This window comes from Molossus molossus, unplaced genomic scaffold, assembly GCF_014108415.1.
Source record: "Molossus molossus isolate mMolMol1 unplaced genomic scaffold, mMolMol1.p scaffold_m16_p_4, whole genome shotgun sequence".
NCBI lineage: Eukaryota > Metazoa > Chordata > Mammalia > Chiroptera > Molossidae > Molossus > Molossus molossus.
This window is the reverse complement of record NW_023425377.1, coordinates 31654046-31681550: the sequence shown is the minus strand read 5'-3', so window position 1 is coordinate 31681550 and position 27505 is coordinate 31654046. Positions and strand designations below refer to the sequence as shown.

Below are 27505 nucleotides of genomic sequence, written 5' to 3'. Positions count from 1 at the left end.
ACAAGCCCTCCCACAACCAGGAGACAGCCCCCACCCAGGGAAGAAATGGCTCCAGAGGATGGGGCCCTCAGGAAAGAGAGGTACCCCAGACCCCCTAGGAGAAAAGACAACTCAGAGCTGTCCAGTCTTCCCAAAGTGCTGCAGGTCAGAGACCCCCAGAGCGGAGATGCAGGGAGGGCCAGGAACATCCCTTCCCAGACATGCTTCAGAGATCACCCTCTTCCCTGGGAAGAGAGATGGCCCCAAACTGACATGCCTTAAGTACTCCCAGGTACCCTGGGAAGAAAACAGGCTCCCCAGAGAGCCTGGGTAGGGGGGAGACACGCTCCCATGGTCCCCAGCGGGAATACATGTCCCCCCAGAGACTCCCAAGGGGAGAGATAGGGGCTAGGGAGCCCCCAGAGGTGAGGGATGCTCCAGAGACCCTCCCTCAGGATGTGAGATACACTTCAGGGACCCCAGGAGAGAAAAATGTCCCCATATACCCTCCCCCTACCAAGAGACATGCTCTGAAGTAGGAGGGTGGGGGCCGACTAGGTCCCCTCTAGGAAGACACTGACTGGGTCAGGCTGGGTTTGAGGGGGTTTCCTCTGGCCAAATGTTGCCTATTTGTACATAAAACTGTACGTGACACAAGGCATTGGGGAAGGGCTTCACAGACTTAGGACCAACAGGAGTGGTCCCCAGTGCTGTCACCCATCCCCTGCCCACCTTTGGTTTCACCTCTCAAGTGCCCAGGTGGTGACAGACACAGCACACCTCAATCCCAACCAGAGGGCTAAGGGCTCTGCCTTCGCCTATGGAAGGGCTCCTCCTCTGTGCTTCTCAGCCCTCCCAGCCATCTGGGCCACCCCTTCCTTCTGGCTTCTCCATTGTGCAAAATGCTTCTCTGCCCTTCCACCCAGTGCTCAGGGGTCTCCAAGACCAGAGCAGGATGCCTAGGCCAAGAGGGGCTTCTGGGGGGAGTCCACTGACCCCAGGAATGCCACCCGTCTGGACTACCCTCTCCACCAAGCAAATGGGCCTCATACAATCTTCTTGCCAGAATCCTAACCTCCAGGACCCAGGAGGTCACTGCCTCACTAGCCGGGCACCTCATGTTACCAACTCCATCACTATTGCACCTGCCCCGTTTGTGCAGGGGGGAAGGGGCTGTCTCTTTAGGAAGCCCCAGCCCACTTCCTGGGCCTCCCCCAGGGAAAGGAGCCTTTGGCCAACCCCTAGACCTGGTTGCTGCTACCCCAGCCCACTCTACCACCTGCCCTCCATAGAAGGGCTGTGTATGCTGGGGCTTCCAGCCTAACAATGCTCTCCTTCCCAGCACTGTTACTCCAAGCCAAGTTAGGGGCAAGGAGCAGAGTACAGGGTGATTCTTCAGCCCCCTGGCTTTTCTGGGGTGGAGGTGGGATCTCTGGGATTACAGGAGTCAAGACCCCAGCAACACAGCTCCCAAAGGCACCAGACAACCCAGCAGCCTGTATCCACCCCTCCCACCCTTGGGCTGCCCCCCAAGCTTAGACTAAGTCAAGCAAGGGCCATACCCTGAGTCTCCAGCCTCCCAGCCTGGGCCCCTGGGGCACTGGAGAGGTATGGGCCAAGGCAATGGGGGTTTCTGGAAGGGAGAGGGACTGAGGCTTTGAGATGGCCACAGTGGGAGATGGGGGCTCTACAGGATGCCCCTCACACCCTGGCCCCCTGAGGTGAAGAAAGGAATCCCACCTCATCATGGCTGACTGGGCTTTCTGCCCCCCAATCTCCCCACCCACTCCCCCATGGGACCCCTGACCCTGGCAAAGGGAAGCCCAACTGGAAGAAGGGGGCCAGGAGCCCAGGGTGCCCTGAGGCAGCCCTTCCCACCCCGAGATCAAGGCAATGGTGGTTTTACAGGCTGACGGGTCAGTCATGGCAGGGGCTGGGGGCTGGGGGGCAGGGAGGAAGCAGGGTGCAGGTCCCCCCTATTGGAGGCAGCAATCAGCCACCCCCTGAGCAAACCTTCCTGCTCCCAACTCACCCAACCAGGCCAGAGGCACAGTCATCCCACCCCTGTCTAGCTGCCCCCCACAGTCTCAGGGCCCCTCTGTGATGCTCATCAGGATGAGGGAGGGCCAGCCTGAGCAGGGATCTCCCCCCAGGGCACAGCGCAACAGTTCCAAAAAAATAGAGATTTGTATTTTTTTAAAAAAAATTAAATAAAAGCCCAGCTCTGCTGATAGGCAAATGTTACCCCCATCCCCACCCCCACCCACTCATTGTTTCCCTGGCCTGCACCCCCATCCCGCTGAGGCCCCAGGGGTATTTACAACATGGAACAATAGAGGCCTAGGGTGGGGGGCACTGTGGCAGGGAGCAGGGGACACAGGGCAGGTCCCCCCCCAGAGGGGTCCCCCAAGACAACACAACATCAACAAGAAAAGTTGCAAATCAGGCAGAAATGGGGACATCATTCCAAGGTCCATATATACAGACACTGCATGACCAGCAGGGAAGGGGGTGCCCAGATGGGACAGGCATGGGCATGTGGTGGGCAGGTCAGCCCAGGAGTAGTATGGGAAGACAAGGCTTCCGCCCCACTCCCACCCCCATCCCCACCCCACCTTTGGTAACAAAAGCCCTTCAGGGAGCCCCTGGTGGTCAGGAGTTGCCTCTGGGAGTTTCCAGGGAGATGGGCTCCCCAGTTCAGCCCTGCTTCAGTGCTGGAATGGGGCATCTTATCCCCGCCCTGGTCGGCCATGCGGGAAACAATGAGTTAAAAGTGTGTTGCCCACCCTTGATTCCACCATCTGCCCAAAGTACGGGGGTGCTCCCTGGAAGTCGAGGGATGGGAGCCTAGTCACTGTAGTAGAGCTCTCTTGGGCATCAGCTGGGGAAGCCCCATAAAGAGGAAGAAGGGGCTCCTTGGGGGCTGAAGTGAGGGGAGGGGACCTGGACCCTGCATGGGGGAAGGGGCAGCATGGTCATGAGGCCAGAAATCCCCCCCCCCACTTGGGGCCCTGGCCAGGAAGTCCACGCTGGAGGGGTCAGGAGTGGGGCCCTGGAATGGCCCCACGTGGGAGCTGGCCGGTGGCTGGACGAGGGGTTGGCCGCCGGCCAGAAGGGGGCTCACAGGTAGATCTCACGCTTGGCTGTCTGGGCAGATGCCGGTGTGGCTGCGGGTGGGAAGTCCGAGGTCTGGGTCAGGGGGATTTCCTCCAAGGTGGCCGAGTCCTTGCAGGAATCATGGCTACTGTGGGAGAAGGCACTGTAGGAGGGCAGGAGGCGCACGGGGGCCGTTTTGGTGTTCCGGTCTTCCGGGGGGCTGGGGCTGCCGGCGCCCGCAGGCTCCTGCCCTCCTCGGTCCTGGTAAGGCACGAAGGTGGAGAGTTTGAGGGCGCTGCTCTTGGTCCGGCGGCTGGGAGACGACTGGCCAGGCATCCAGCATGTGTCGGAGTGACCAAACTCACTGCACTCCCGGGTACACGTGCCCGTCATTGCGACATCAGGCAAAGGGCGCAGGTCTACAGGAGAGAGCGAGAACAGTCATCAGGCAGGGCCGCCTCGCAAAGCTCTGTTCCATGGCCTCCCACTGGCCCCTCAGAACAGGGGTGCACACCCCTTCCTGCCCACTGAGCTTAGAGGCGCACACACCCTCAAATAGGCACACGCTCCCCACCATCTTCCACATGCTCACTCTCTCACACACACAAAATCTATCCTTAAATAGACACATTCCTTCCATCTTTACCCACCCTCCAACTCTGCTCGCACACACCCACCAACTCTGCCCTCAGACAGGTGCACACACACAGCTCATCTACACACTCCGTCATCTATCTCCAGTCACGCTTAGACACCCAAGTCTACCCTCTGAGAAGGGAGAGGAAACCGCCATCCTCATGTAAGGACTCTCTCTCTCTCTCTCTCTCTCTCACACACACACAGACACACACATAGACACACACATAGACACACACACACACACACACACACACCTGCGTTCAGAGAAGCACAGACACACAAATCTATGGGCATCTCTATCCTCAGACAAAGGGGGGCACACACCTTCCTTCTGATCCCCCTCATGCCTCACCATGCTCCCAGCTGTCCTGGAACCCCACCCCACCCCAGCGCAGCAAGGCCCTGCTTTGAAGCCATGAGAGCGGATGAGCTTCTGTGCGGGGGTTTCACACAGAAGCACACACTCACGCAGCTATAAGGACACTCATGCAGCCCCTCCCCACCTCACTCCAGCCCCCTACACCAACCACCACCCCTGGCCTTGCCCCGGCTCCCTGCCCAGAACACCCACGGGAACAGGAGCTGGCTGCCTGACATCAGCAGTAGCCGGTGTGGTTGCTGGGCAGCAGGGTCTCCATGGGAACGGCTAAGCCATGAGCACTTCCTGTCACAGTTGCCCCTGTCCCGCCCTCACTCAGGGACAGTACCAGGCGGTGACCCCACCTCAGGGGATGTGACAGAGCAGCACTGCCTGGGGTAGGGGCTCCCCTGACACCACCCACCTTGGCTTGGCCTCCAGCCAGTGCAAGGTGAGGAGGGGACAGTTCTGTTGTTAACCCTCAAAGCGCCGAGGCTCTTCAGCTCAGGGCAGAGTTGGGAGACCCACGGTGGCACGGAGCAGAGCACGGGCACTGGGTGGGTGGGGCTGGGTGCTGGGCCGAGTCCCCCAGACCCCAGAGTAGCTCCCACATACCTGGCACTCTGCCTCAGGGCCTGCTCCGACCAGCCGGCTCTGCGCGGGCACAAAAAGGACGAGATGGGCATGAGACAGAGCATGGAGGGGCAGGGTGGGGGCGAGGGCACTCTGAGACCTGGGGCCTGGGAGGTTAGACAAGGGCCCAGTGCCTATGGGGTTGGAGTGGAACTTTTCATCTTTTGGGGGTGCTGGAAGAGTTTGGGCTGAGGGAGGAGGCGAGACCCAAGGATACCTCTAAGCTAGAAAGTCTTTCCATCCCAAGGGGAGGCTTATTCAGTCTGCCCTTCCACAGGCTGCTATGGATACCTTCACACACACACACACACACACACACACACAATACCATGTTCTGACAGTACACCCACCACATATCCCCATACTGATCTTTGCTCCAGCCAGGACCTCCCTTCTGCCATCACCCTCCACACCCCTCCCAGACAAGCCTTTCCCCTTCCCAGACCTCCCACTACCCTGTCCTCAGCCAAACCCTCTCTTGCTCCTTCCCCCAAAGGGGATAATAGTCTTCTCTTAGATCCTCAAAGCATCCAGGGTACCTCCCTTTTCTCAAGGTCCTCTGATCCTGTTATGGGACCCTCTTTACTTCAAGGTCCCCTTAAGGTTCCATTACCATTACCTGAGCCCTCTGGCCACCATTCTCAGGGGTCCTGTCTCCAGGGAAGCAGGATAATAAAGTGCTGAATGCAAGGTCTTTGGAGCCAGAGAAGCCTGGGTTTGAATCCCTCCCAGCTCTGTCACTTTCTATGTATAGTTGTGGGTAAGTGACTCACCCTCTCTGAGCCTCAGTTTCCTCCACTGTAAAGTGGGCACAATAAAGTTCTCAGGTCAGAGCGTGGTTGTGAAGATTAAATAAACATAAAGCACTCAGCACAGTGATTACTGCTGAACATACAATGGGCCCAATAAATGGAGGATATTTCTAACATCTCATTGCCATTTCTGGCTTCTGCTCATCCCTGGGGTGCCCTGACCGTCCTGATGCCCCTCACCGTTCTCGGGGTGCTCCATCTCTCCTATGCTGCCATCGGGGGTGGTGCGTTCATAGTGATCCTCAGGCAGAGCCAGGGGACCAAGTCGGGGCCCCGAGGATGACTTGCTGGATGGTGTCTCAGATTCCTCCAGGCCACTATCATAGTAACTGTGCTGGGACGGGTCCTGCAGCTCCTGGGCCTGGCTGGTGGCGGAGAAGGTGACGCGGCGGTGAGGTAACTGCAGGGAGAGAATTGTCACTGTTGGTCATCCAGGCTGCCCTATGGGGCCCACCACCTCACTAGGCCCCAGCCTCAGCCAGGTCCACCCCCAGATCTTCCAGCCCCCTCAGCAGCAACCAAGAAGAGGCCCAGCCCCCTAGCACAGCATAGCCCCCAGAAGGCGCACACCCTAACAGAGGACTTCCCCTTAATTCTAAGATAGCTGCTCCCAGTACAGCCAAGACCACATACTGAAAGTCCCAACACAGCATAGGCCCCAATGTTAATATAGCCCCCAGGCTGCCACAATAAGCCTAATCCAGTACAACCACCTGTTACAGCATAGCCTCCCGAGACTGGCACAGCCTCCCTTTAATTCCAGAACAGCCAACACCAGAACAGCACAATACCAGCCAACTCCCCTAGTTCAAGCATAGCCTTTAAACACTAGCAAGCCTCCAGATTTCCAGAACAGCTTCCTAAAAGCAGTACAGACTCCTAATTCCAAAATAGCTCACCAATACTACAACAGCCCCCTAATTTCCAAACAGCACCCCCCAAGACAGCTCCTCACCTGTCTCATTGCTCTGTAACTTCCCATTGCCTCCATCCAAATGAGTTCCAACCTCTTTCTGATCCTGCTCCTGTAATGCCACAGGCAGCCTCAGGATTCCCTGCTGAGTCTGCTCCCACTCAGCCCCCAGCCCCCACTTCATCCCCTTCAGAGAGGCCTGGGAGTGGGAAAAGGTGGGAGGGAAGAAGGAAAGGAAGCCAGATAACCAACCAGGGAACCTTGGGGGGCGGGAAAGCGGAACAATGGAAACTCCCTCATCCTCCAGATCAGGAACCGGGATTTAACTGTAAAGGGCAGGGTCCTAGAGAACCTGGGCATGGGGGAGGGGCTTGGCATCCATCAGGTTACAAAGGTTGACCTCAAATGGACTCCTTCTAGGAAACAGGAAGGAGATTCTGGGAAGGGCTGTGGGCTTAGTGGAGCCAGGATTTAGAAGCCTGGACTGGGGGTTGAAGTGGGGGGAATGGAACTGTGACAGGCTTTTCCCAGTGGGCAGTCCTATCTGCCTGCTACAGGTGAATGATCACTCCAGAAACCTGGCAACCTCAGCTTGGCACTTGGCATAACCAGCCAGTCACCTAACCACCCACCTAGGACTGCTACCGGTTTTCCTGCCAACCAGAAATGAAGAGTTGTGGAGGGCACAGAGCCAGGGCCCCTGGAGGGTAGGGATGGGAGCCACCCAGCTCAGGGCCCTGCTTATGAGTCTCCAGGCTCCCTCCAATCTTCTAAGACTTTTTCAGTACTTTGTCTTTCCTCTAAAACCTTCAATAGGAGGTTTTCAAGATAGCCAGAATAGGTGGTTCCGGGACTGCAGACCCATCCTCTTGATACCCTACATAAATCTCCATCCCAGTCAAGGCAGCTGGGGTGGGGGAGGCTGTTAAGACAAGGAGCTTTGGAGACAATGGGAAGGCAGCCCAGAACTGCCTTCTCATCTTGGCTCTCACCCCATCTTCAGGAAGAGGCAACCCTTCTTGGGATCCACATTGTGATCCAAAACACTGAAGGATCTGCATGATGACAGACAAGGTCCCCAAAATTGACCTGGACATTTGGAACTGAGAGGTTGTAAAGGACATCATCGACCTGGTGTTGGAGTGAACAAGCCCCAGGAGGGGTTTGGGAAGCACAGGGCAGTCTGCTTGTTGGGTGCTTCCCTTTCCTCCTTCTCTGCAGAACCCGCACCTGGTAATCTAAGACTTCAGTTCTGCCTACTAGGCATGTCACTTGGTATCTTTTTCTTATTATTCTTTTCTGTAAAATGGAGGGTTGGGTCCTACTCAACACCAAATATTTTCTTTAATTCTCTGCTCTTAAATCTTAAAAAGCCTACATCCCAAAGCTCTCTCAAACTCTAGCCCTGAAGTTCTAGACACTTGCTGGATATTTCCAATTGGCTGTCTCTACTGGCTCTTCAGATATGTCTGTAGCCAATTCATTTTCTTCAATCAGCTTCTGCATGGTCAATGATCTCATCACTATCCAGTCACCCAGACTCAGAAAGATGATGTCTATCTACCTGGGAATCCTGGGAGCGCTCCCTTCATTCCCCATCCTTACCCCATATTCAATTATCCCTTGAGTCCTATGGATCTTTTCTCCTTAAGTTCAGCTAAATCCATCCATCCATCATCCCCATTGCCACCATCTTAGCTCAGACCATAGAGTTTCAATCCGGTACCTTCCCCTCTACTCCCTTTAAGTCTACTAATCACTACAGTGAACTTCGTAAAACTCAGTTTATCCAAAACTGATGAGCTCTCTGGGGCTCCCATTTCCTCTTAAGGAAAGTTTGGCGAGACATCGTGTCTTCTACAACCTACAGTTCTTCTAGTCTAACTAACCTCTCAGCTCTTTCCTGTGCCCTCCACTCCAGCCAGAATACTCCCCTTTCCACCTTCTCCCTGTACCCAACCTCGTCATACTCACTCCTGACTGACAAGGTGAACCTCCACCCAACTCCTACTTATCACTGGGTTTCACATTCTCCTCCCATGAGCCCACTCCCATGTCCTACACAGATCTCCTCATACTGTGCTTCTCAAAAAAGGTGAGAGGGCACCATGGTCCAATAAATTTGGACAACCCAGAGTTATATAAAGTTTAACAGGTTCCCCCTTTCTTTCAGGCTTCATAGAACTTTTAAAGGGTAATGTGATAGTGCAGCTCCTACTACCAAAACTAACTTGATCAGAACCTCTTTTTTTTATCGTATAATGGTTAACTGCCAATTTCATGATGCTTTGTGCTTGAATTCTGACTTCATCGCTAACTAGTTTTCACGTCTGCAAAATGAGCATTATAATAACTTATGTCACAAAGAGTTATGTGCACTGAATGAGCTAATTCACATAAAGTGCTTAGCATGGTACATTGCACCTAGTAAAAACTAAAAAAGCAAGTAATATAGCAAAAGTAGTTGTGGGACAAGTTGGGGAAAGTTTTACTATGACACTTCTCACTAGACACTTAAGATTCTCAGTTGCCTCATCTTCTCACTAGTAACTTGCACAAATGTGACCATTTAGCCTCTGGGTCTAGTACCATGCAGAGCACACAGCAGGAACTCAGCATTTGTGTTTTGGTGATGGCAATGGTATTGCAGTTTGGTTGCGTCTGAATGTTGGGAGAAGGCATGCAATGTGGTTCCACCCACCATTTGGGTTGGAGCCAAGTAAGGGATAACCCCTCAGACTTTGGGAAAGAAAAGGGATGAAAGAGCTAAAGGAATAGAAGAGCTGGTGGCAGCAAGGTAGGAACAAAAGAGAAAGAATGATTGGTCAGGCGTTGCTGGAGGCCACCTTAGAGATGCTAATTTGTCCAGGAGAAATGAGATGAAACTAGATTTCACTTCCCCACGCCCCAGTCCTCTAAAGCCCCCAGGGGTTTTTACTTTGTGGCTACCCTCAGGGCATGGGTGAGTTTGTGGAAAGAAAGTCAGAGAGCTGGCGCCTTGGACCTCCTGGGAGTGTCTCAAGCCTCTTCAGTCGCCATGGAGACAGGTTGCCTCTGGCCTCAGAGACTCACCCAGGACCCGAGGTCCCTCACCCAGACTTTGGTCCCCTCCCCTAAGGCACAGCTAGGGAAGAACCAAGAGAGCAAGAAGTGAGAGAGAGAGAGCCAGCAACCTGGGTGGCCAGAGCAAGGAGCGAAGGAAGGGAAGGGAGGAGGCAGGGCTAGGGCACCTCTGCCCCAATCAGTAGGGAGCACCCTAAAAGTGGGGGTACAGAGCAGATCAAATGAAAGGCTTGAGGATTTCCTCCCCTTTCTCTAGACCCTCCCTCTGGGCAGCCCAGGATGGTGATCATGGTGGGCACACACAGGGCAGGGCCAGCTAATTGCTGGGTGTTGAGTGGTATTGGGATGAAGAGGCTGGGAAAGGGACTTGGGAAGATCTTGACCTGAGGGAAAGTGGCTGGTATAATCAAGAGGTTATCTCCTTCCTCCTGAAACAGGTAGGCTGCACCCCACCCCACAAGGGGCTCCGGTCGGAGGTCTGTCAGAGACTGCTGGATATGGGCAGATAGGCAAAGTCAAGTCTCAGCCAGCGGAGAAAGGGCGGAACTTGGGTGCATCCCCACCTGCCCTTTCTTGGTGAAGAATGTCATTCCCAGGCAGAAGGCCTCACAGACATGGGGTCAGGGGACATGTGGCAGGGCACATGTGGAAGGGACACGGGCATGGACGTGGCATGGGGTGGACAGGACGATGGTAAACGTAGATAGGGTTGGAGTAGAGGGGCAGATCTAGGATGTGGAAAGGGGCAGAAGGAAAGGAAGGGAAAACTGGGTCAGGACCTAAGGACAAAGGGCTGTTTCCAGTCTCTCTCACTCCTTCTCTCAGTTCCAGGAAAATAAGAAACCAAAACTCCAAAAATAGAGAACTTTATTGTCAAAGGTAAGTGTTTGGGACTGGGGCCGGGAAGCTGGGGCCCAGCTCAAGGAGCCTGGGGTAGGGAAGAGGGTGGCACACAGTACACACAGAAGGCACAAATGGGGAGACCCCCTTCCTGACAGAGTCCCCACCCAGTTACCCACCAGGACCCAGGTCTCTCATTCCCTCTACAAAGGCACCACGGCTGGTCTCAAATGGAGATCCAGGTTTGAACTAGACTTCTCCACTTCCTTCCCCCCTTCTGCCTCCAAACCCTTCTGCTCACCTGCCCAGCAAGACCCAGCAGCTGGACAAGTCACAGGCCTCTCCCAGTGGGGAGGGAACAGATCACACCAGCCCTCAATTTTCACTCTGTCTAACCCTCCATGGCAACCAGGACCCCAGCATCCCCAGATCTTTGGTCCTACCTCCCACCGCTGGCTCGGGCTGGCCCCCACATCGGCTGGTGAGCACACAGGACCAAAACACCTGCCGTCACTCCCACACCTCAGTCCAGATGGCCCCGTGGTAGGGATGGGGTGGGGGCCGGGGCGTGCTGAGCTGCAAGGGCTGGCCTACCTGCTTGCTGGGGTATTTGGGGGGATTGGTGCGGTAGCTGTAGTCGGAGTACTGCTCAGAGCCCGTGGACGTGGTGTCCCCGGTGCCCACAAATGTGTTTGCAGGCGGCAGGTCCTGCACCACCTGGTGCTTCTTGGAGGCTGAGGGTGACTGGGGCTGCAGCTGGATGGAAGGCAGTGGGGAGTTAGAGCGGTAGTGGCGGCCCAAGTCAGGGCTGCCTGGAGGGTAATTGAGGGGCAGGTGGATTCGAGGGCTGTCCCCAGGGGCATCGCTCATCAGGTTGAACTTGAGGGACTTCTGCAGCCCAGCATCGTCCTCATCCTCCACTGGCTTCACGGGCTTCGGGGACTTGCTCTTCTTGCCCTTGCTTTTGTTTCCCTTGGAGGCTTTGCTGCTAGGCTTAGGGGTGTACAGGTCCTTGGTCTCCTTCTTACCAGCCTGGTAGCCGCTCTTGGCCTCCCGCTGCCGGCAGTAGCGCACAAGCACTGCCAGGGCGATGAGCAAGGCCACGGCCACAACGCCAGCCACCACACCAAAGAGGATGTTGCCACGCTGCTTGGAGCGTTCATATTCTGGGTCCCCAGCAATGTCGATGTCCAGTGGTGTATCCAGGCTGTGGCCCAACAGGGTCTCCAGCAGCGTGCGGTTGGCCAGGGTCTCATTGACATAAAGGTGGACCAAGGCTGTGCCATAGCGCGGAGGCTTGCCGCGGTCACTGACCTTCACCACTAGACGGTGCAGCCCGTGGTGGCGCCGCTCAATCTCCTTCTCCAGGGTGATGGCACCTGAATGTGACCCAATCTGGAAGAGTCCGTAAGGGTTGCCACCAGCAATGCTATAGGTCAGCTCAGCATTGACACCAGAGTCAATGTCCTCAGCTGTCACCTGGCTCACCGTCTCACCAAGACGTGTCTGGGGGGTCAGTAGCCGGTGGGAGGTGTTGGAAGGCGCAGTGATAAAGGGCGCATTGTCATTTTCATCCAGCACATTGATAGTGACGCCAACATAAGCAGAGCGAGGTGGGACACCACCATCCACCGCCTTCAACTGGAAGGTGTAGGTGCTTTGCTGCTCCCGATCAAAACTCAGGCTGGAGAGGATGGTGCCTGTGCCATTCTGGATAACAAAGTCACCATTGTCCTGCTCCACTGTGAGCTGTACTCGGGCATTCTCCCCCTTGTCCCCATCAATGACAGTCACCATGCCCACTGGACTTAGTGCCGGCATGTTCTCCATCACTGAGAAGTTGTAGCCACTCAGCATAAACTTGGGGTCATTGTCATTGCAGTCCAGCACATTGACGAGGACGGTGGCTGTGCCCTGGAGGCTGGGGCTGCCCCGGTCGGCTGCCACCACCTTCAACTCATAGCTTTCCCGCTGTTCCCGATCAAGGGATGTCTTTACCCGGATCTCTCCAGTCTCAGGTGAAATGGTGAAGAGGCCCTTGGCAGCCGGCTCAGGCTCCAGAGAGTAAACCAGCTCCGCATTGGAGCCCGAGTCAGCATCACTGGCAGTGACCTCGGCCACCACTTCACCTGGCTTGTTGTTTTCCGGGAAGGTGACCTCAGTGACACTCTGGGTGAAGACAGGTGCATTGTCATTGACGTCCACCACTTGCACCTTGAGGGAGTTGGTGCTAGAGAGTGGGGGGTTGCCAGAGTCCACAGCCACAATCTCAATGGTGTAGTCTTTGACCTTCTCGTAGTCAAGTGGGGTGGTGGTCTGCAGGAAGTACTTCTTCTTGCTGTCACTTCCCGTCTCACTGGCCTGGCGTAGTTGGAAGGGCACGTCACCTGCCACCACGCAGGTGACAGCTGCATTCTCTCCCTCATCTCGGTCAGATACCTGCACCAGGGCCACCGCTGTCTCCTCTGCCACATCCTCTGAGATGTTAGCCATCCCATCTTGATGGGTCACCAGCCCTATGCCCCGGATCTCAATGGTGGGGGCGTTGTCGTTCATGTCCTTCACAGTTACCACCACCTGGGCACGGGCACTCTTGGGGTTGGTGCCTCGGTCCTTGGCAAGCACTGAGAAACGTAGGGTACTCAGGTCCTCACGGTCCACGGGGCCCTGCACAGTGATAAGTCCAGTGTTCCTGTCCAGTCGCAGAAGACGCCTCACAACTTCGGGTGCCTGGTGGAACATGTAGTCGATTTCTGCATTGGCGCCTTGGTCTGAGTCATTGGCCTTCACCTGCAGACCAGGGGAGGAAAACAAAGATGGGTTAGTCTGGAATGGCAAATTACAAGATGCCTGTGCTGCCTTTCAAATGAGCACGGCAGACGGGATGGACCTAATGTCACCCTTTCCGAAAGCAGCACCTGTACTGCCCTGTTCCCCATCCCGACACTTGCATATATTCCTGATCTGTTTCCCTAAAGAGCACAGATGCAGCCTCAACAGTGTTACAAGCAACTACTGGAGATGGGACAGGGCAGAGTTAAGGTCTACTTAGCATTTCTCTACTAATCTGCCTAAGTATGGGAATGAGGATCCAGCTGTCCAACCAGTACAGCCTTTCCACCCAGTTAAATTGGCCTTCAACCCTTCTGAAGACCTGAAAAGGTATGATCAATAGAGAGGATGTGTGTGCATGACATTTGTTGTATAACATGCATGCATGCACATACACACGTGTGCCTCTGTGATGGTGGGAGAAGGTATATGTGCTTGTGCACATGTGTGTTTGCATGAGTAGAGACCCACTTGGCCACCTGGAGGACACAGGTGAGGGGATTTCTTTTGAAAGCAACCAGGTAGCTATATGGGTCAGAAAGAGCTGGCCAGGGCACTGTTCTGTTAAACCAGGGAAACCTGTTTCAGCAGCTTCTTCCCCTCCCACTGGGCCGGTGCTGGCTAGGCACCAACTTGAGGAATCCAGCAGAGCCTGCAGCCAGGAGGGAGGGGTTGGTGCAGGCCACAGAGCCTGCTGGCAGCAGGCTGGGCTCCCAGCATCAAACAATGAACTGTCTGTCCCTTTGCATTGGGCACGCCCTCCCATGCCAACACTGATGCAAACTCTATACAAACACGGGGGCAACAGGAACCTGGTAGAAATGGCCATGAGGTAGGTGGGGTGGGGGCTGAGGGGACAGGCCTAACTTGGCAGAGTTCTGGGGAGCAGAGCAGAAGGGTCCTAGGTTCAAATCCCAGCTCCACGACTTCCCAACTAGGTGACCTTGGGCCAACTATTTAATCTCCACAGGCCTCAGTCTACAAATGTATAAAATGCAGATAACAATAGAACCTATTTCAGGGGTTGTGGTGAGGATTAAACAGAATAATACATGTGAGTGTCTAACACTCCCTGGCACACGGCAAGTGACCCCTACATAGCACTGACCCCTCTTTTAGTCCATCCATCCATCCTCCAACTGTCCATCTCTGAAAATCAGCACTAACACAGTGCTGGGCACCACACCTAATGGGTCCTCAAGCTACTGCTAGTCTCTTGTCCTCCCTGCTTGGACTTTTTCAACAGTGGAACACCTGGGCATGGGGTCCTCGATACCCTGGTTTCTGCTCACCCCTGTGAGCCAAACTCTCACCCCTCTAAAATCCAAACAGTCTCTCCTCACCCTTCTTCATGCCCCTCATCTATCTATCTACCCCTGACATTTTCAGTATGATTCCCACTGTCTCCCTGCCTCTACATTGGCCACCCAGCTTCTTGTCTGCCTTTCTTGACAGTTTACCTCGACTTCTGTCTGTTTCCCTCCTGCCTGGGCCCAGTTCTTTCTGGCTCTCTCCCACGGCTGGTCCTCTCCCACCCTCTCTCTGATGCCCTGTGTCCCTCTCATCTTGTCCCTGCCCCCTCTCCTGCTTCACCCGCTGGGAGTGATGTCCGCGGCTACATACACACAGGCTCTGAAACCAGACTGTCGGACATGGCTGAGGTGGGACCTGAAAATATAGGCTAGATGATATCAGGCAAGTTTTCTCATCTCCACGGACTCAGTTTCCCATCTGTAAATGGGGATAATGCTTACCTTGTGCTGTGGGGATTAAATGATATAACACACATAATATGTTTAGAGCAGTCCTGGCACCCAGGCTGTTATTATTCACCATCCCCGACTGTCTCCCTTTTCTTTCTCGGTCTCTCTTCTCTAGGTTCCAGTCCACCAGCCTCAAGAAAAAAAAGGGTCAAAACTCCTCCCCATGCCCCACTTCAGTTCAAGGACATAGGACGAAGGGTTTCCTAGGATGGGTAACGGTGTCCAGGACACGCTGAGCCCTCCTCAGCTCCCTCACATCAAAGACAGACAGCTGCAGCCCATGGCGAAGGAGAAAGGAGCTGGGGCTGGCTGGAGGCCAGGGCTGAGATGACAGTGGGAGATACACCCACCTGTCTGCAGGGACGCTTTCTCTGCTCCCTCCCAGGCCCTGTCCCTACCAAGCCGCCCAGCCCCTGGGGCAGTTCCCATGGAGAGGGGCGCTGAGAACTTCAGCAGAGGCAACCAAACCCCTCACTGTGCCAAGCACCAAACACCCATGGGCACCCAACGCCTAGTGGAGAGAGCCAGTGCACAGACATGAGTACAGTTTTCTAGAACTCTGAGGACTTGCCTGGCTAAAATGATCTCATCTGACGTTGTCAAGAAGGAGGCAAAGTAAGGCTCTGTCCGTCGGCTTCAGGAAAGTCTCATACGACTAAAGGGCCCTGGTTGGGAAGATACTTTTCTCTGGAGAGAGTCTACTTGGACGAAAGTGACTCCCTGGTTCCCGCCTGGCTCACATGGCTGGGGAAGGTAAATGACTTGCGAGGGGGTCTTAATTCTCACAGATTTCTTCAACTTGAGTCTGCTCTGGGGGTGGGGGAATTACCAGTCACATGCTATGTCGCTGTCATTGAAGTAGCTTGATAGAGGAAAGTACTATCACCTGCTAGGGTGGGCTAGGCTGGGGACGATAGGTCTCACCACAGTATCCCGGTGGTCTTCCCCCTAAGTGAAGGGGATTCTCACCAGCTTAGCGTGGGCTCCCATTTCTAAAGGTGGGTCACCCTAACAGTGAGGTGGAGGGGACTCTCACCTGGATGACCGAGTGGCCTATTGGGCTATTCTCAGATAGTTCAGCTTCGTAGGAGGGTCGCTCGAATTTGGGGGCGTTGTCATTGGTGTCAAGCACAGTGACACGCAGCAGGGCGCTGCTGGCACGTGGGGGGCTGCCACCATCCTGCACCTTGATGGTGAGGTCATAGGAGTCCCAGCGCTCCCGGTCCAGGTTGCCCATCACGATGAGCTGTGGCTGTTTCCCATCCTGGTCCTCCGCCACCTGCAGCCCAAATAGCTCCTGGGCCTCGGGCCCGGCCTGCAGCTCATAGGATGCCACACCGTTGGGGCCAGCATCACGGTCTGAAGCCACTGGGATGGGGAAGAGTGAGCCAATGTTGGTGTTCTCAGGGATGGGCAGCGTGATGACCGGTGAGGAAAAGTTGGGTGTGTTGTCATTGATGTCCTGTACCTCTATCTGGCCCTCGAGCAGGCGAGGACTGCCATTCTGCATGAGGTCCGTGATCGATACCTCAAACTCCAGGATGCAGCGTTCACCAGGGAGCTGGTTTTGGCATTCACGGAGCCCCTCGCGGTCAATAGAGGTCTCGGTGGTGAAGATGTCACCTGTCTTGCCATCCACCCGAAGGTACGGGGCGCCTACCTCTAGTTTGTACAGGTGGCCCACATCTGGAAGACCATAGTCGGCTGCGAGGCTCCCGATGAGGGTGTTGGGTGGCTGTTCTTCCTGCACCCTGTACAACACCTGAGTGGTGTGGCCTGGGGATGGAGCCAGCAGGAGGAGCAGTGCCAGCAGCACGGGGGGCAGCGGCAACCGTTGCCCCCCAGGGCCTGGGTTGGGCCTCAGGGGCCCCATCCTGGCAGGCTCCAGAATCAGGAGAGCTGCAAGAGAAAGAGGCAAAACCGGCAGTTAGCTAAGAGGAGGAATCTGGCCCTGAAAGCTGCCCAGAGCCAGCCCCTCACTCTTCATCTCCCACCTACCCCTACTCTCCTGTAGGGAGAGACCAGCCCAGCACAGAACCCTGATTCCAGACCCAGAACCCTGAGTCTCACCCACAGCTGGGTGTAGCGTGGTGTCTGCCCCAGCTGGAGGAGCCGGTAAGGGACCTAGAACAGGTCCCGCCCATGGAACGCCCTGACCCACCTGACTCTCCCTGCTTCCCGCCCTGCTTTCTACTCAGTGCTTTGCCCAACACCTCCTTCTCACCAGCATCCTGCCTTAGTCACCCATGCTAATTACCCTGATACTGAGATAGAGAGAGACAGCTAGTGGAAGGGTGAGGCCTCAAGCACCCCCGCTACACACACACACACACACACACACACACACACAGTAGGAAAGAAACACAGGTACCTCTTACTCCCCAGACCCTGGATCATTACTGCCCACACTGAGGGGCACCCACTGGGGCTGGTGGGGAAGATGTCTTGCTTCTCTCTCTTCTGAGATGCCAAGTCAGTGTATATGTATGAGGTGTGACATCTCAAGTCCTTCCTATCTGACAAAAATCACCCAGAGTGCCCAATGTCCCCAACCCCATAAAGGGCCAGCTTGAACTGCGCACCGACTAAGGCCTGAAGACAGGGTTGATGAGTAAGTGCTGACCCTCCCCAAACTAATCCCAAAAAACACGCATGCCCCTGAGCAAGTGTGAATGTATACACATTCAGTTCCCAGGCTCCCCCCTCTTCCTCTCTCCCTTCGACTGGGGGGTGTGGGAAAAGACACCTGTAGGTGTGTGGAAGATAGTAAAGGTGGAGACTGGGGTCAAGCCCTGACTGTTGCGTCTCAGTGGTTAGAGTGTCGGCCCACGCAGTGAAGGGTCACAGGTTCGACTCCGGGTCAAGGGCACATACCTGGGTTGCAGGTTGGATTCCCCGCCCACTCAGAGCACATGTGGGAGGCAATCAATTGAAGTGTCTCTATCACATCGATGTTTCTCTCTCTCCCTCTCCCACCTCTCCTCCCCTCTCCCTTCCACTCTCTCTAAAAATCAATGGAAAAAATATCCTTACGTGAGGATTAACAACAACAAATAAGATTGGGTTCAGGACTGTGGTCAGGACTGACTAGCCCTGGAATTGGAACTGGGAGCTGCCCTGGCCTGTCCTTAGCAACGGGGAGCCCAGCAGGTCTAACTGGGACAGAGGTGCCAATGACACCACCACCAGCCTTTCCCTGACCACACCCCCTCCCCTGCTCACAGGTCTCTCCATATGAACATTTGGCTCTCTTTGGTCCCTATCCCCACAAACATTTGGTTCCTATTTCACACCTGGCCTCTCCCCACCTTCAAATCCTCCCAATGAGTCCTGTATTCCTTAGCCAACCACAAGCTGCACCCTCAACACCACAATGACCCATTCCTTTGGCCTGTCTCCCCCCAGCTTTGAGGCTGTGCATTTGCAGACCCCAGCCAGCTACTGTCCCAGTCTTGACTCCCTCCTCCTCTCCAACAGAACCACGACCAGCCCCTCTATTCAAGTCCAAAGTCTTTGGCCCAGCATTTTCAGCAAATGGCTCAGGTTCAATCTCTTTTCCCCACTTGCACCTGGATTACCTGCCCCCATCTGGAAATCCTACTTTAGGCTCTATGACAGACCACACTCACCCCACTGAAGGCCCCAGGAATCCTTCCCAGGTCTCTCCACCCCACAGTGACCTCTCCAGCCTCTAACTCATAGCCGCTTATTGTCTGCCCAATCCCTCAGCAATGAATCACTGCTGACTGGGACACCGCCCGCCCGGTCTTCAACTCCAGTATCGTGCACCTATTCCTGTGTCCTCTGCCTCTCCAGGCAAACACCAAACATCCTGAAGAAAGCGACAGGGCTCCCTACATTTATCCCCCAGCCCCACCCATGCTCCTTCACAAATCTGGGCACACTACAGGTGCTCATTCATGCAATTACAATGTGCCAGGCTTTGTCCTGGGTACTGGGACACAGCAGGGGACAGGACAGATGCAATCTGCTGTGATGGAACTGACAATGGTTCTAAGTCAATGGCTATTTGTCAGTTTTGTGTGGCTGTACCCATTTGGCACATGTAAGACAGCAGGGTGGAGAAGAGCAGGGACTGTGACATGAAACAGTCTGAGGCAAACCCCAGCTGCTCACTTCCTGGCTGCATGAGCTGGAGCAAATGACTTACAGCCTCAGTTTCCTGATCTGTAAAATGGAGAGCATACTACCTATTTCCTAGTTTGAAATCATGAGGGCTAATGCCTAGCACACCATGAGTACTCACCAAATGTCCCTAAAAGCACAATTGTAGTTATGTAGTTGTTTGGGGAATAATCTGTGAATTGTCTGTCTTTCCTACAAGACTGAGCAGAGAGCAGGAGAGCCTCTGCTTTGTTTACACCTAAATCCTCAAGATCCTGCCCTGACTCGGCATACAGCAGGCACTCAGTAAGGGCTCCTGAATGACTGATTAATTTAGCTCCCGAGCTTAACTTATCTTGGCACTTTTGAAGTGGTCCTTGCTTATTTTCTTGCCCAGTTCCCCTACTGAGAACTTGCTGGGGTCAAATTTAATCTTTTTCTGTTTAGGTCCGTAGTAGACTCAGCAACTGCTCACTGAACACACAGATTCCTTACACAAGTCAAATACTTCACTTCCTCCCCATGGCCTGCCCAAAGCACAGTCCCTCCCTGGTCATTTCTCATAATGTGCTTAAAGTATGTGAAACCGTTATCAGTGTGTGTTTATTCCCAACTGCAATTGTAATCTCTTTAAAAGAAGGAATTTGCCCTGGCCAGTGTGGTTCAGTGGTTACATCTGCATACCAAAAGGTCTGCATACCATTGGCCTGCATATCAAAGGATCTCAGGTTCAATTCCCAGTCAAGGGCATATGCCTGGGTTGCAGGTTTGATCCCCAGTACCTGTCAGGGCATTTGCGGGAGGCAACCAATAAATGTTTCTCTCCCTCCCTTCCTCCCTTCTACTCTGTAAAAATCAATGGAAAATGAAGATTAACAAAAAAAATTTTTTTAAAGAAGGAAGAATTTCCCTGCCCTCCCTGGGCCTCTATTCTGGAAGGGACACAGAAAACAAAAATAAAATAAACTGTGTATACAAGAGAAATTTATCTGATGTTCCATTTGGATTCACTCTTCAGCCATTTCCCCTCTACCTTCGTGGACCAGGCACAGGGCTCATCTTACCATCATGCCCCAACCCAAACACACCTGTCTCTAAAGAACCTCATTCCCTTCTGAGCACCTTATTCTGCATCCCCACCCCTGCCCCAGCACACGCACCGATCACTATGTGCACCAATCCCATGGCAGGGTGGGGGTTACAGTGGAATTTCCTTAAAGTTGACAAAGAGAAATAAGACAGTGACTGCTTGCCTCTGTTCACTCTCTTTAGATCAAGGATTCTTAAGCTTTTTGAGTCACATCCCCTTTTATGAATTTTATGAAACTACGGTTCAGATTTTTCAAGAAACATGAGTGCTCACAAATTTTAGCTACAAATTCAGGGGTCCATGGTTTGGCAGAGTTAGAGTGACTTTGATTCGTAGCTGGGGCTTCCTTCCTCATCTCAAGGTCACAACCTTGGGCTCTAACCCCTCAGCCCCTCCCAGCAGTACAAACACAACATGCTTGTGACCTCCCCTCATATTCATTCTCTCTCTCTCTCTCTCTCTCTCACACACACACACACACACACACACACACACACACACACACAAGAGATCCCTTACCAGCCAGCCAGCCAGCGGAGGAGCCAGGGAAGGACTGTGGTATTCAACTTTTGAGTTGGAAAGAGAACCACAAAGGAATATCCAAGGCAAGGAAGGTACGGGTGGAGGGGAGTTCCTGAGAGGTAGAAAAAATGTGGGGGGAAATAGGGTTGGGGGATGGTACCCAGAGTAGGGGCAAGAGTTGAAGAGGGTTGAGGCCCTAGAAGCACCTGGAGAGTTCCTTTAAAATGAGGATTTTTCTGGCCCCACCCTTAGGAATTCTGATTCCGAAGAAAGGACCTGGAGAAATCTCCAGGCAACAGGAAGCAATGCTCTGAACTTCTAGAAACAACTTTGAGATACACTAAATCCTAGGAGTTAAAAAGTGCAAACTGCATCATCACTTTTACCATCATCTTTGCTGACATACCAGGACCCAGTCAGTTAACACTCCCTGATATTTCACTACATTTACATACATTATTTCATCGAATCCTCCCAACCTCTGAAGTGAGTACTGCTTATTACTACGCGGCTCCCCATAGCACAGATGATAAAACTGAGGCTCAAAAAGAATAATTAATTGTCTTAGGTCACAGAAGTAATAAGTAGAAGTCAGAATTGGAGAAAGAAGAATGCCTCTTCATATCCCAGACTTGTGGAAAGGCTGGGTGGAAAAGTCAATAGAAATCACCCACTAAGACTAGAATATGACATTTGCTATGTACACCTCACCCCAACACACACACACACACCCTCCTGGGGCTGCCAAACCTGCCAGGCAGAGAGGGAAACAAAAAGAGAGAGCCTAGGGTTTAAGGACTGAAGAACCCCAGGCCTCCCAGGCTGCTTCGGGGACCCTAGGGATGCAGGGAGATTCAGAGCAGGCATGAACAGCAGTGAGGCAGCCCTTCCTCACCCCTGCTTCCACCATCCCTGAACTTTGTCCCAGTGGTTAGTTATTGAAAGTCATTAGTCCCCTAGGCCGGCAGCCTTTGAAGCAGTTGGTGCCTTAATCTTCTCCTCCCCAAGCTCTGGCTGCCTTCCTGGCAAGGTTGTCCCCACTTCATTCCAGTGACATGGGCACCAGGACCTTGAGAAACCCTCAGCAGGGACACTGACTCATTCTTCTCAGGCCTAAGGAACACAGTGAGGTGTGAGGTGACAGAGTCCAGGGAAGGCCAAGGAAAAAAACGACATCTGTGTCAACATCTGGGGAGAGAGGTGAGCAGTGGTGAAAGTTCACCTGGAACTTTCATTTCTAGCCCACCTTGGGGACCAGGGTCTACTTTCTGCTGAATGCTGTGGCCACAGAGAAAATACACAGAGACAGCTCTCAATATCCTAGTGACCAGGTCAGCCTCCACCCCTGCACTGTTACACAACAGGCACTGACACTGTGAACACAAAACACCCAAGAACAAAGTGGATGTCTGGGAGAGGATAAGTAAGCAGGACTGTGTGGGGTGGAGCTGTTCAGAGGTCTCCCACAGTGAACAAATGCCAATCCTTAGGATCTCTCCCTTCTCTTCCACAACCCTCTACTAACCTTTGCAGGGCTTCCAAGCACCTGCATTCTTCAAATTGTCGGGGTTCAAACCATTGCTCCACCACTTCCTAGTTGTGTGACCTTGGCCAGATGACTTCACCTTTCTGAACCTATTTCCACACTATGAAATGGAAATAATAAATCCTGCCTCTTGAAGTTATTTGGGAGGATTACATGAGTAAGAATGGATGTATCAAGGTTTATTATATTATAAAGGATATATAAACATAAGAATGGAGATATATATATAGCTATATATCCTTAACATTGACTAGAGCATTTTATTCCCAGCATCAGACACACAGTAGGTACTCACTGGTTCATTAAATGGATGTATCGATTCCCTGCCAGTTGGGAAGACCAATGAAGGCATGGTATGTATGTTACTACTAGACTGCATTCTCACCAACCACCATAGGCCCTGGCAGATAGGTGCTCCAAACATTGCTGAGAGAATCTCTCTCTGCAGCACCAACTATCCTTGTTCATGGTAGGGGTTGCCCTCATCCTGTATCAGAAGGGCTTCCTTCATTTCTTCTCCCCAGCCTTGATTCCCACTCAGCACAACCCCACCCTTTGCAGGCCCTCTTCTGGCCCTTCCATCTCACTCTTCCCAGCAGTTAGCTCACTCTCTCTGTCTATACCAGCTTCCCTGAAGAAGCAGCTACAGCAGCAGCTCCTCTGCCAGGAGGACGCCAGACCAGCATGACACCCCTTTCCAGATGATCCCTTTTGGAATTGGGGATTGGGTGCAGGGGAAGCAGGGAAACCAGGCCTGCTCCCCTGCCACACTGTCCCTGGCTGTCTCTGGAGGTCTTTCTCAATGCCACCCCATGCCCTGGTCTAGGTGTAATTACAAATTTCAATCCTTCCAGAACCCCACATCAAGAAAGTTAACACCCTGCCCCTCCCCATACACACACGCAGACCTCTGGGCTGTCACAAACACCTCCTGGGTGCCCTCTTTCCTGGCAGTAAACTAGAGCTGGCCCAGAGCAGGTAATGGAAGGCTCCCTGCGTCTTCCGGCACGACGTCCTGGACTCTACCGGCCAGGGTAGCCCCCAGCCTACACTGCCGTAGTCAGCGGGCGCTCCCCGCACATACTCCTCCTAGAGAATGCTGGAGTGCTGGGGGTCGGGGACAGGGGGTGGTGGCGGCAGTTCCTCCACAATCCTCGGGCTTGGGCGGCTCCGCCCCCACCCCGGCGGCGCCGGGCCTCCGGGAGCTCCAGGCGAGGTGGAGGCACCGCGTGGTGAGAACGAGCCTTGGCCAATGGGCCCTTGGGCTCCCCAGCCCAAGGGGCGGCTGATGGGAACCTCTCCGCCTCCTCCGCATCTCCCGCCTCTGCCTAGGGTCCCCTGGCAAGCCCGCGTCGGCCGGAGCCCCGCAGCAGGCGCCGGGAGGGGGCGGGGAGGGACCCGGCGCCGGAATCACAAAGCCGCGAGCCAGGCGGAGAAAGGACATTCTCATAAAACCGACCCCCTCCTGACGGACGGAAAAGGGGTCTTGACCGCGCATTCGGTCCTCAAAAGACCCCAACACCGCCCCGAATATTTCCAGCTAAAGGAATACTTGCTGACCACTCCTGAGATCATCAGAAGTCTGGGCTACCGAGAATAGCTGGGGGGAAGGGGTGCGAGTTCATCTCACCTACCAATTTTGTTCCTACGCGTGCCGCGATCTCCCTTCTGGCCTCAGGGCCCTGCGGGCGCCGCACAAGACTCGGGCCTGCAGTCGGGAACCCGCGGAGGAGGTGCCCAGGTGCGAGAGGGGAACAGGTGTGCTGGGGACCCAGGTGGCTCGGAGAACGAGCTAAATGGTCTGAAGAGGGTCACAAACACCGCCCCAGGCTTGCACCCCTCTGCAAAGGGACGTAGGGCCCTGAAGCCCTAGAGAGGCGGGATGGCGCGGCCAGCCCGGTCCAGCTTGTTCCGGGAATACCCAGCCGGCCCAGCCCCGGAGTGGGGGTGGGGGAGGCGCCGGTAGGGAAGCCGGCCCCACCGGCCTCCAGGGTTCCAGCTGTGCGGATATCTACAATAACAATGTGATTAAGGTGAAGGGGCGCAAGGGGCTCGCCGGGTGGCCCCGGCTTCCCCAGACGGAATCTGGCCTCCGAGGCAGAGGGGCAGAGTGTGTGTGTGTGTGTGTGTGTGTGTGTGTGTGTGTGTGTATGCGCTGCAAGGTGTAATGTGACACTGTTGGTGTAAGGTGTTCGAGAAACCCACTGTTAGGACGTGTGAAGCAGTGGATTTTGTGTTTGTGATCGTGAGGCGCTGTTGCAGGTGCCACTCACTGTGTTAGGGTGTGTGCCCTCAAGGCGTGTGCTGAGACACTGGGTTATGTGTTTATGTGGGTGCAGTCGAGGGGTGCAAGCCGACCTTTGATGTGCACTTATGTTCTGGCCAAGGAATAGGTAACATAATTTGTGTTAGGGTGTGTTTCTTAAAGGAGTGTGTATGAGGCTAGGTTTTGAGTGTTCATCTAGTGAACTGTGGCCCTGACTCTTACATGAGGGCATGGGATTGTGTTTGCGTCCAAATGTCATATCGGTTGTTTTCTGTTGCTCTGTATGGCCACGGTTTGTGTGTCCCTGCCGCTAAACATGCAGGAACTGAAGCGGTTTCTGAGCTAGTGACGGTGCCCCAGTGGGCGCTGGTGTGCGGGAGGTATGTCTTGTGTGCACATATGAACGGATGTATGTATGTGTGTACATATGTCCGTGGTCTGGTCCTCAGGGTGCCCGCGGGGACCTGGAAGCGCCTGAGTGAGCAAAGCTGGTCGCCCAACAAGTGTGTGTGTGTGTGTGCGTTGTGGATGAGGGTCCTTGCTGTTTCGTCCCCCCCAAAACTGAAGGCTGCGCGCTTCCCCAAAACCATCTCCATCTCGCGCGCTCCTAGAGTCTCCTTATCCCCGCGGCTCCAAGCGAGCGTGGGTGCGGGACACCGAAGCTGGGATCCGGTTTAGCACCCCCTCTCCTCGCTCCGCTTCTCGCCACGGACCTTGGAGGCCGGGGGCCCCGGCTGCAATCCCTACTTCGAGCTTTCAGCCTCTCCCACCTCTGCCCCGGAGTGCTGAGGGCCCCACTGGCCTCGCTCGGATGAGCGCCCCTCCCGCAGCTCCCGCCGGCCATGGCCGCTCCCGACCGGGAGCTACCGCCGCCTTCACCGCCGCCGGATCCTTACCCTCCTTGGGGCAGCGCCGGCCGCGGGCCTTGCAGTCCATGAGCCACCACCAGCCCCGGCCCGGGCTGCGGCTCGGCACGGCTCGGGCTGGCGCTGCGGTTCAGGCTCCTGCTCCGGCTGGCTTGGGCGCAGCAGCCCCGGCGGCTCCGCGTCCGCGCCGCGCTCCCGCTCCCCGAGTGTGAGGCGGCGGCGGCGGCGGCGGCGGCGGCAGCAGCAGCAGCGGAGCCAGCAGCGAGCAGAGCGCACAGCCCGTCCCGCCCCCTCCCTCCTCCTCCCTCCTGGCTCGCCCGCCTGCCTCCCGCCCGCCTCCCCGCCCCCCCTCACCCCGGCCGGGAGGTGGAGCTCTGGACCTCTCTGGTCCCACTGGGAGGGGACCCCGAGTACCTCCCCAAAGCCAGGAGCCCCCTTTGTTATCTCCCCACTACCCGGAGACCGGATATACAGGCCGCCCCCCTCCCTCTCTCTTCACTTTACACTTACCCTACCCGAATCCCCATCTGAGACCCTTCCCGAATTCCCTTCCTAACCTCACTCAAACACCTGTCCCTACCCTGTCCCCCGAGAAGTCGAGGCAGGGGACGTGTCTCCCCCAGTGCCTTCATCCATGAGCATCTGCTCCTCCAGATCCATCCTCTTCCCTCCAGGACCCCCAGATCACCCCGTGTGGCCCTCCCTTCCCACTGCGTTCCGGGGGAAGTCCACCCCACCCCCTCTGGCCGAAGCCGCAGAGCGGTCAGCCTCTGTGGCCGCAACTGACAGTGGAGGTGGGGCTGTGGATGGGGACCGTTGGAGGTGGAGGGTAATGGGACCCGGGTCATCCTCTAAAATGAGAATGGGGGAGGTATGCAAGTGTGAGAATGAGGTGACGCGCCCGAGTCGGGCTATTTGAGGGTCCCCCAATCACCTGCCCTCAGGGCGGCAGGGAGCTGTGGCCCCACACATTTACCAATGACATACACACATTCACACAGAGTCATACGGGTCCCTGTCCCGCGAGGCCGTGCAGTGTCACATGCCCTCGCAGTGCCACACGTTCCCTGTCACACTTACACTCAGAGTCACACTGTCACACGCAGTGTCTTACACATTTCAATACTCGTTTCTCTCGGTCAGCTCTGGCTCTCTGGCGCCATCTAGAGATCTCGGAGCAGCTTGGGAACTCCCTTGACTTCTCTCAGGGTTTGGTACTCCAGGCTCCCGAGTGTCCCAGTTCAATATGACCACCTGTGTTTCGCCACCTAGAGGCGTAGGCAGGGTGTTCTAGGTCAGAAGAATGAGGAAGGCTGTGTGTGGAAGGACCTATTATTGGATGACTGGTTGCTGGGCCTCTATTTGCCATAGCCTCTAACTCTTCTTCCTTGTCCTCCCCCATTTCCCATCCATACCACTCTTCTATCCCTTGTTTCTTTCCTCTGCTTCCTCCCCTTATACCTGGCCTCTCTGTGAAATATACTCTTCAGGGTAAGGATGGGATCTCTGGCCAGCTAAGGAGGCAAACAAGGACTGCCTAAGATCTCTTCCAGAGTAGCCCCCTCAACTGGACTCCCTTTCTGGCCTGGGCCCTGATGTAGTCCCCACTCCTAACCCTCAGCCCCAGAGCCCAGGTAAGGGGCTCTGGATGAGAGAGACAGGGTGACCTAGTGAAAGGAGAATCTGTCCTGTAAGTGGCTTCTCTCTGTCCATTGCAAAACTTACACTCTCCCCATCACTGAGCACAGCTCCGAGGAAGGAATCAGTGGCCCAGAGAGAAGAAATCTTCCACAGAGGAGCTGCCCCAGCCTCCCTGCCCCCAGCATGTGCCTGCTGCCCACTGCAGCAAGCCCTCCCTGGTCTGCTTGCTGGGAGCCATTCAAAGGCTCCTCTGTTCTCCTCACTTGCTCAGAGCTGAGCAAGATAGGCAGCCGCAGAGCTGGGCAGGAAATGCTAATCTCCCAGATGTTCTCCTTCGTCCTCCCTGCTTCACTACCATCAAGCCCAAATCCTGCACCAAGTGGTAGGAACAGAACTGGGCCAGGGCAAACCAAGGCATGCCCGCTCTTCTCCCTGCCCTGTCCCCTCCTACCCATCTACCAGGCTGGGCTCTGTGGGGGACCTGAGACTGCAATGTAGATATGGGTATCAGAGCTGACTTT

At 54.9% G+C, this 27505-nt stretch overlaps 1 protein-coding gene across 1 annotated transcript; it reads right to left on the bottom strand.

Annotated features, from left to right (window-relative positions):
- Positions 1-2147: 2147 nt before the first annotated feature.
- PCDH1 (protocadherin 1) lies at positions 2148-25554 on the bottom strand. The gene is made up of 5 exons (XM_036241481.1): positions 25374-25554; positions 15965-16827; positions 10928-13123; positions 5698-5917; positions 2148-3494 (listed from the first exon to the last, which is right to left on the bottom strand). Exons 1-5 carry the CDS (start codon positions 25411-25413, stop codon positions 3100-3102), a joined length of 3714 nt encoding a protein of 1237 aa, XP_036097374.1. The 5' UTR covers positions 25414-25554; the 3' UTR covers positions 2148-3099.
- Positions 25555-27505: the final 1951 nt, after the last annotated feature.

Excerpts from the sequence above, each read along its gene's own strand:
- PCDH1 (XM_036241481.1), bottom strand. The coding sequence starts at position 25,413 with ATGGACTGCAAGGCCCGCGGCCGGCGCTGCCCCAAGGAGG. Across the intron at positions 13,124-15,964 it reads TAGGCCACTCGGTCATCCAG|GTGAAGGCCAATGACTCAGA; the intron begins GTGAGAGTCCCC and ends CCTGGTCTGCAG. Across the intron at positions 3,495-5,697 it reads GATGGAGCACCCCGAGAACG|ACCTGCGCCCTTTGCCTGAT; the intron begins GTGAGGGGCATC and ends TCTCTCCTGTAG.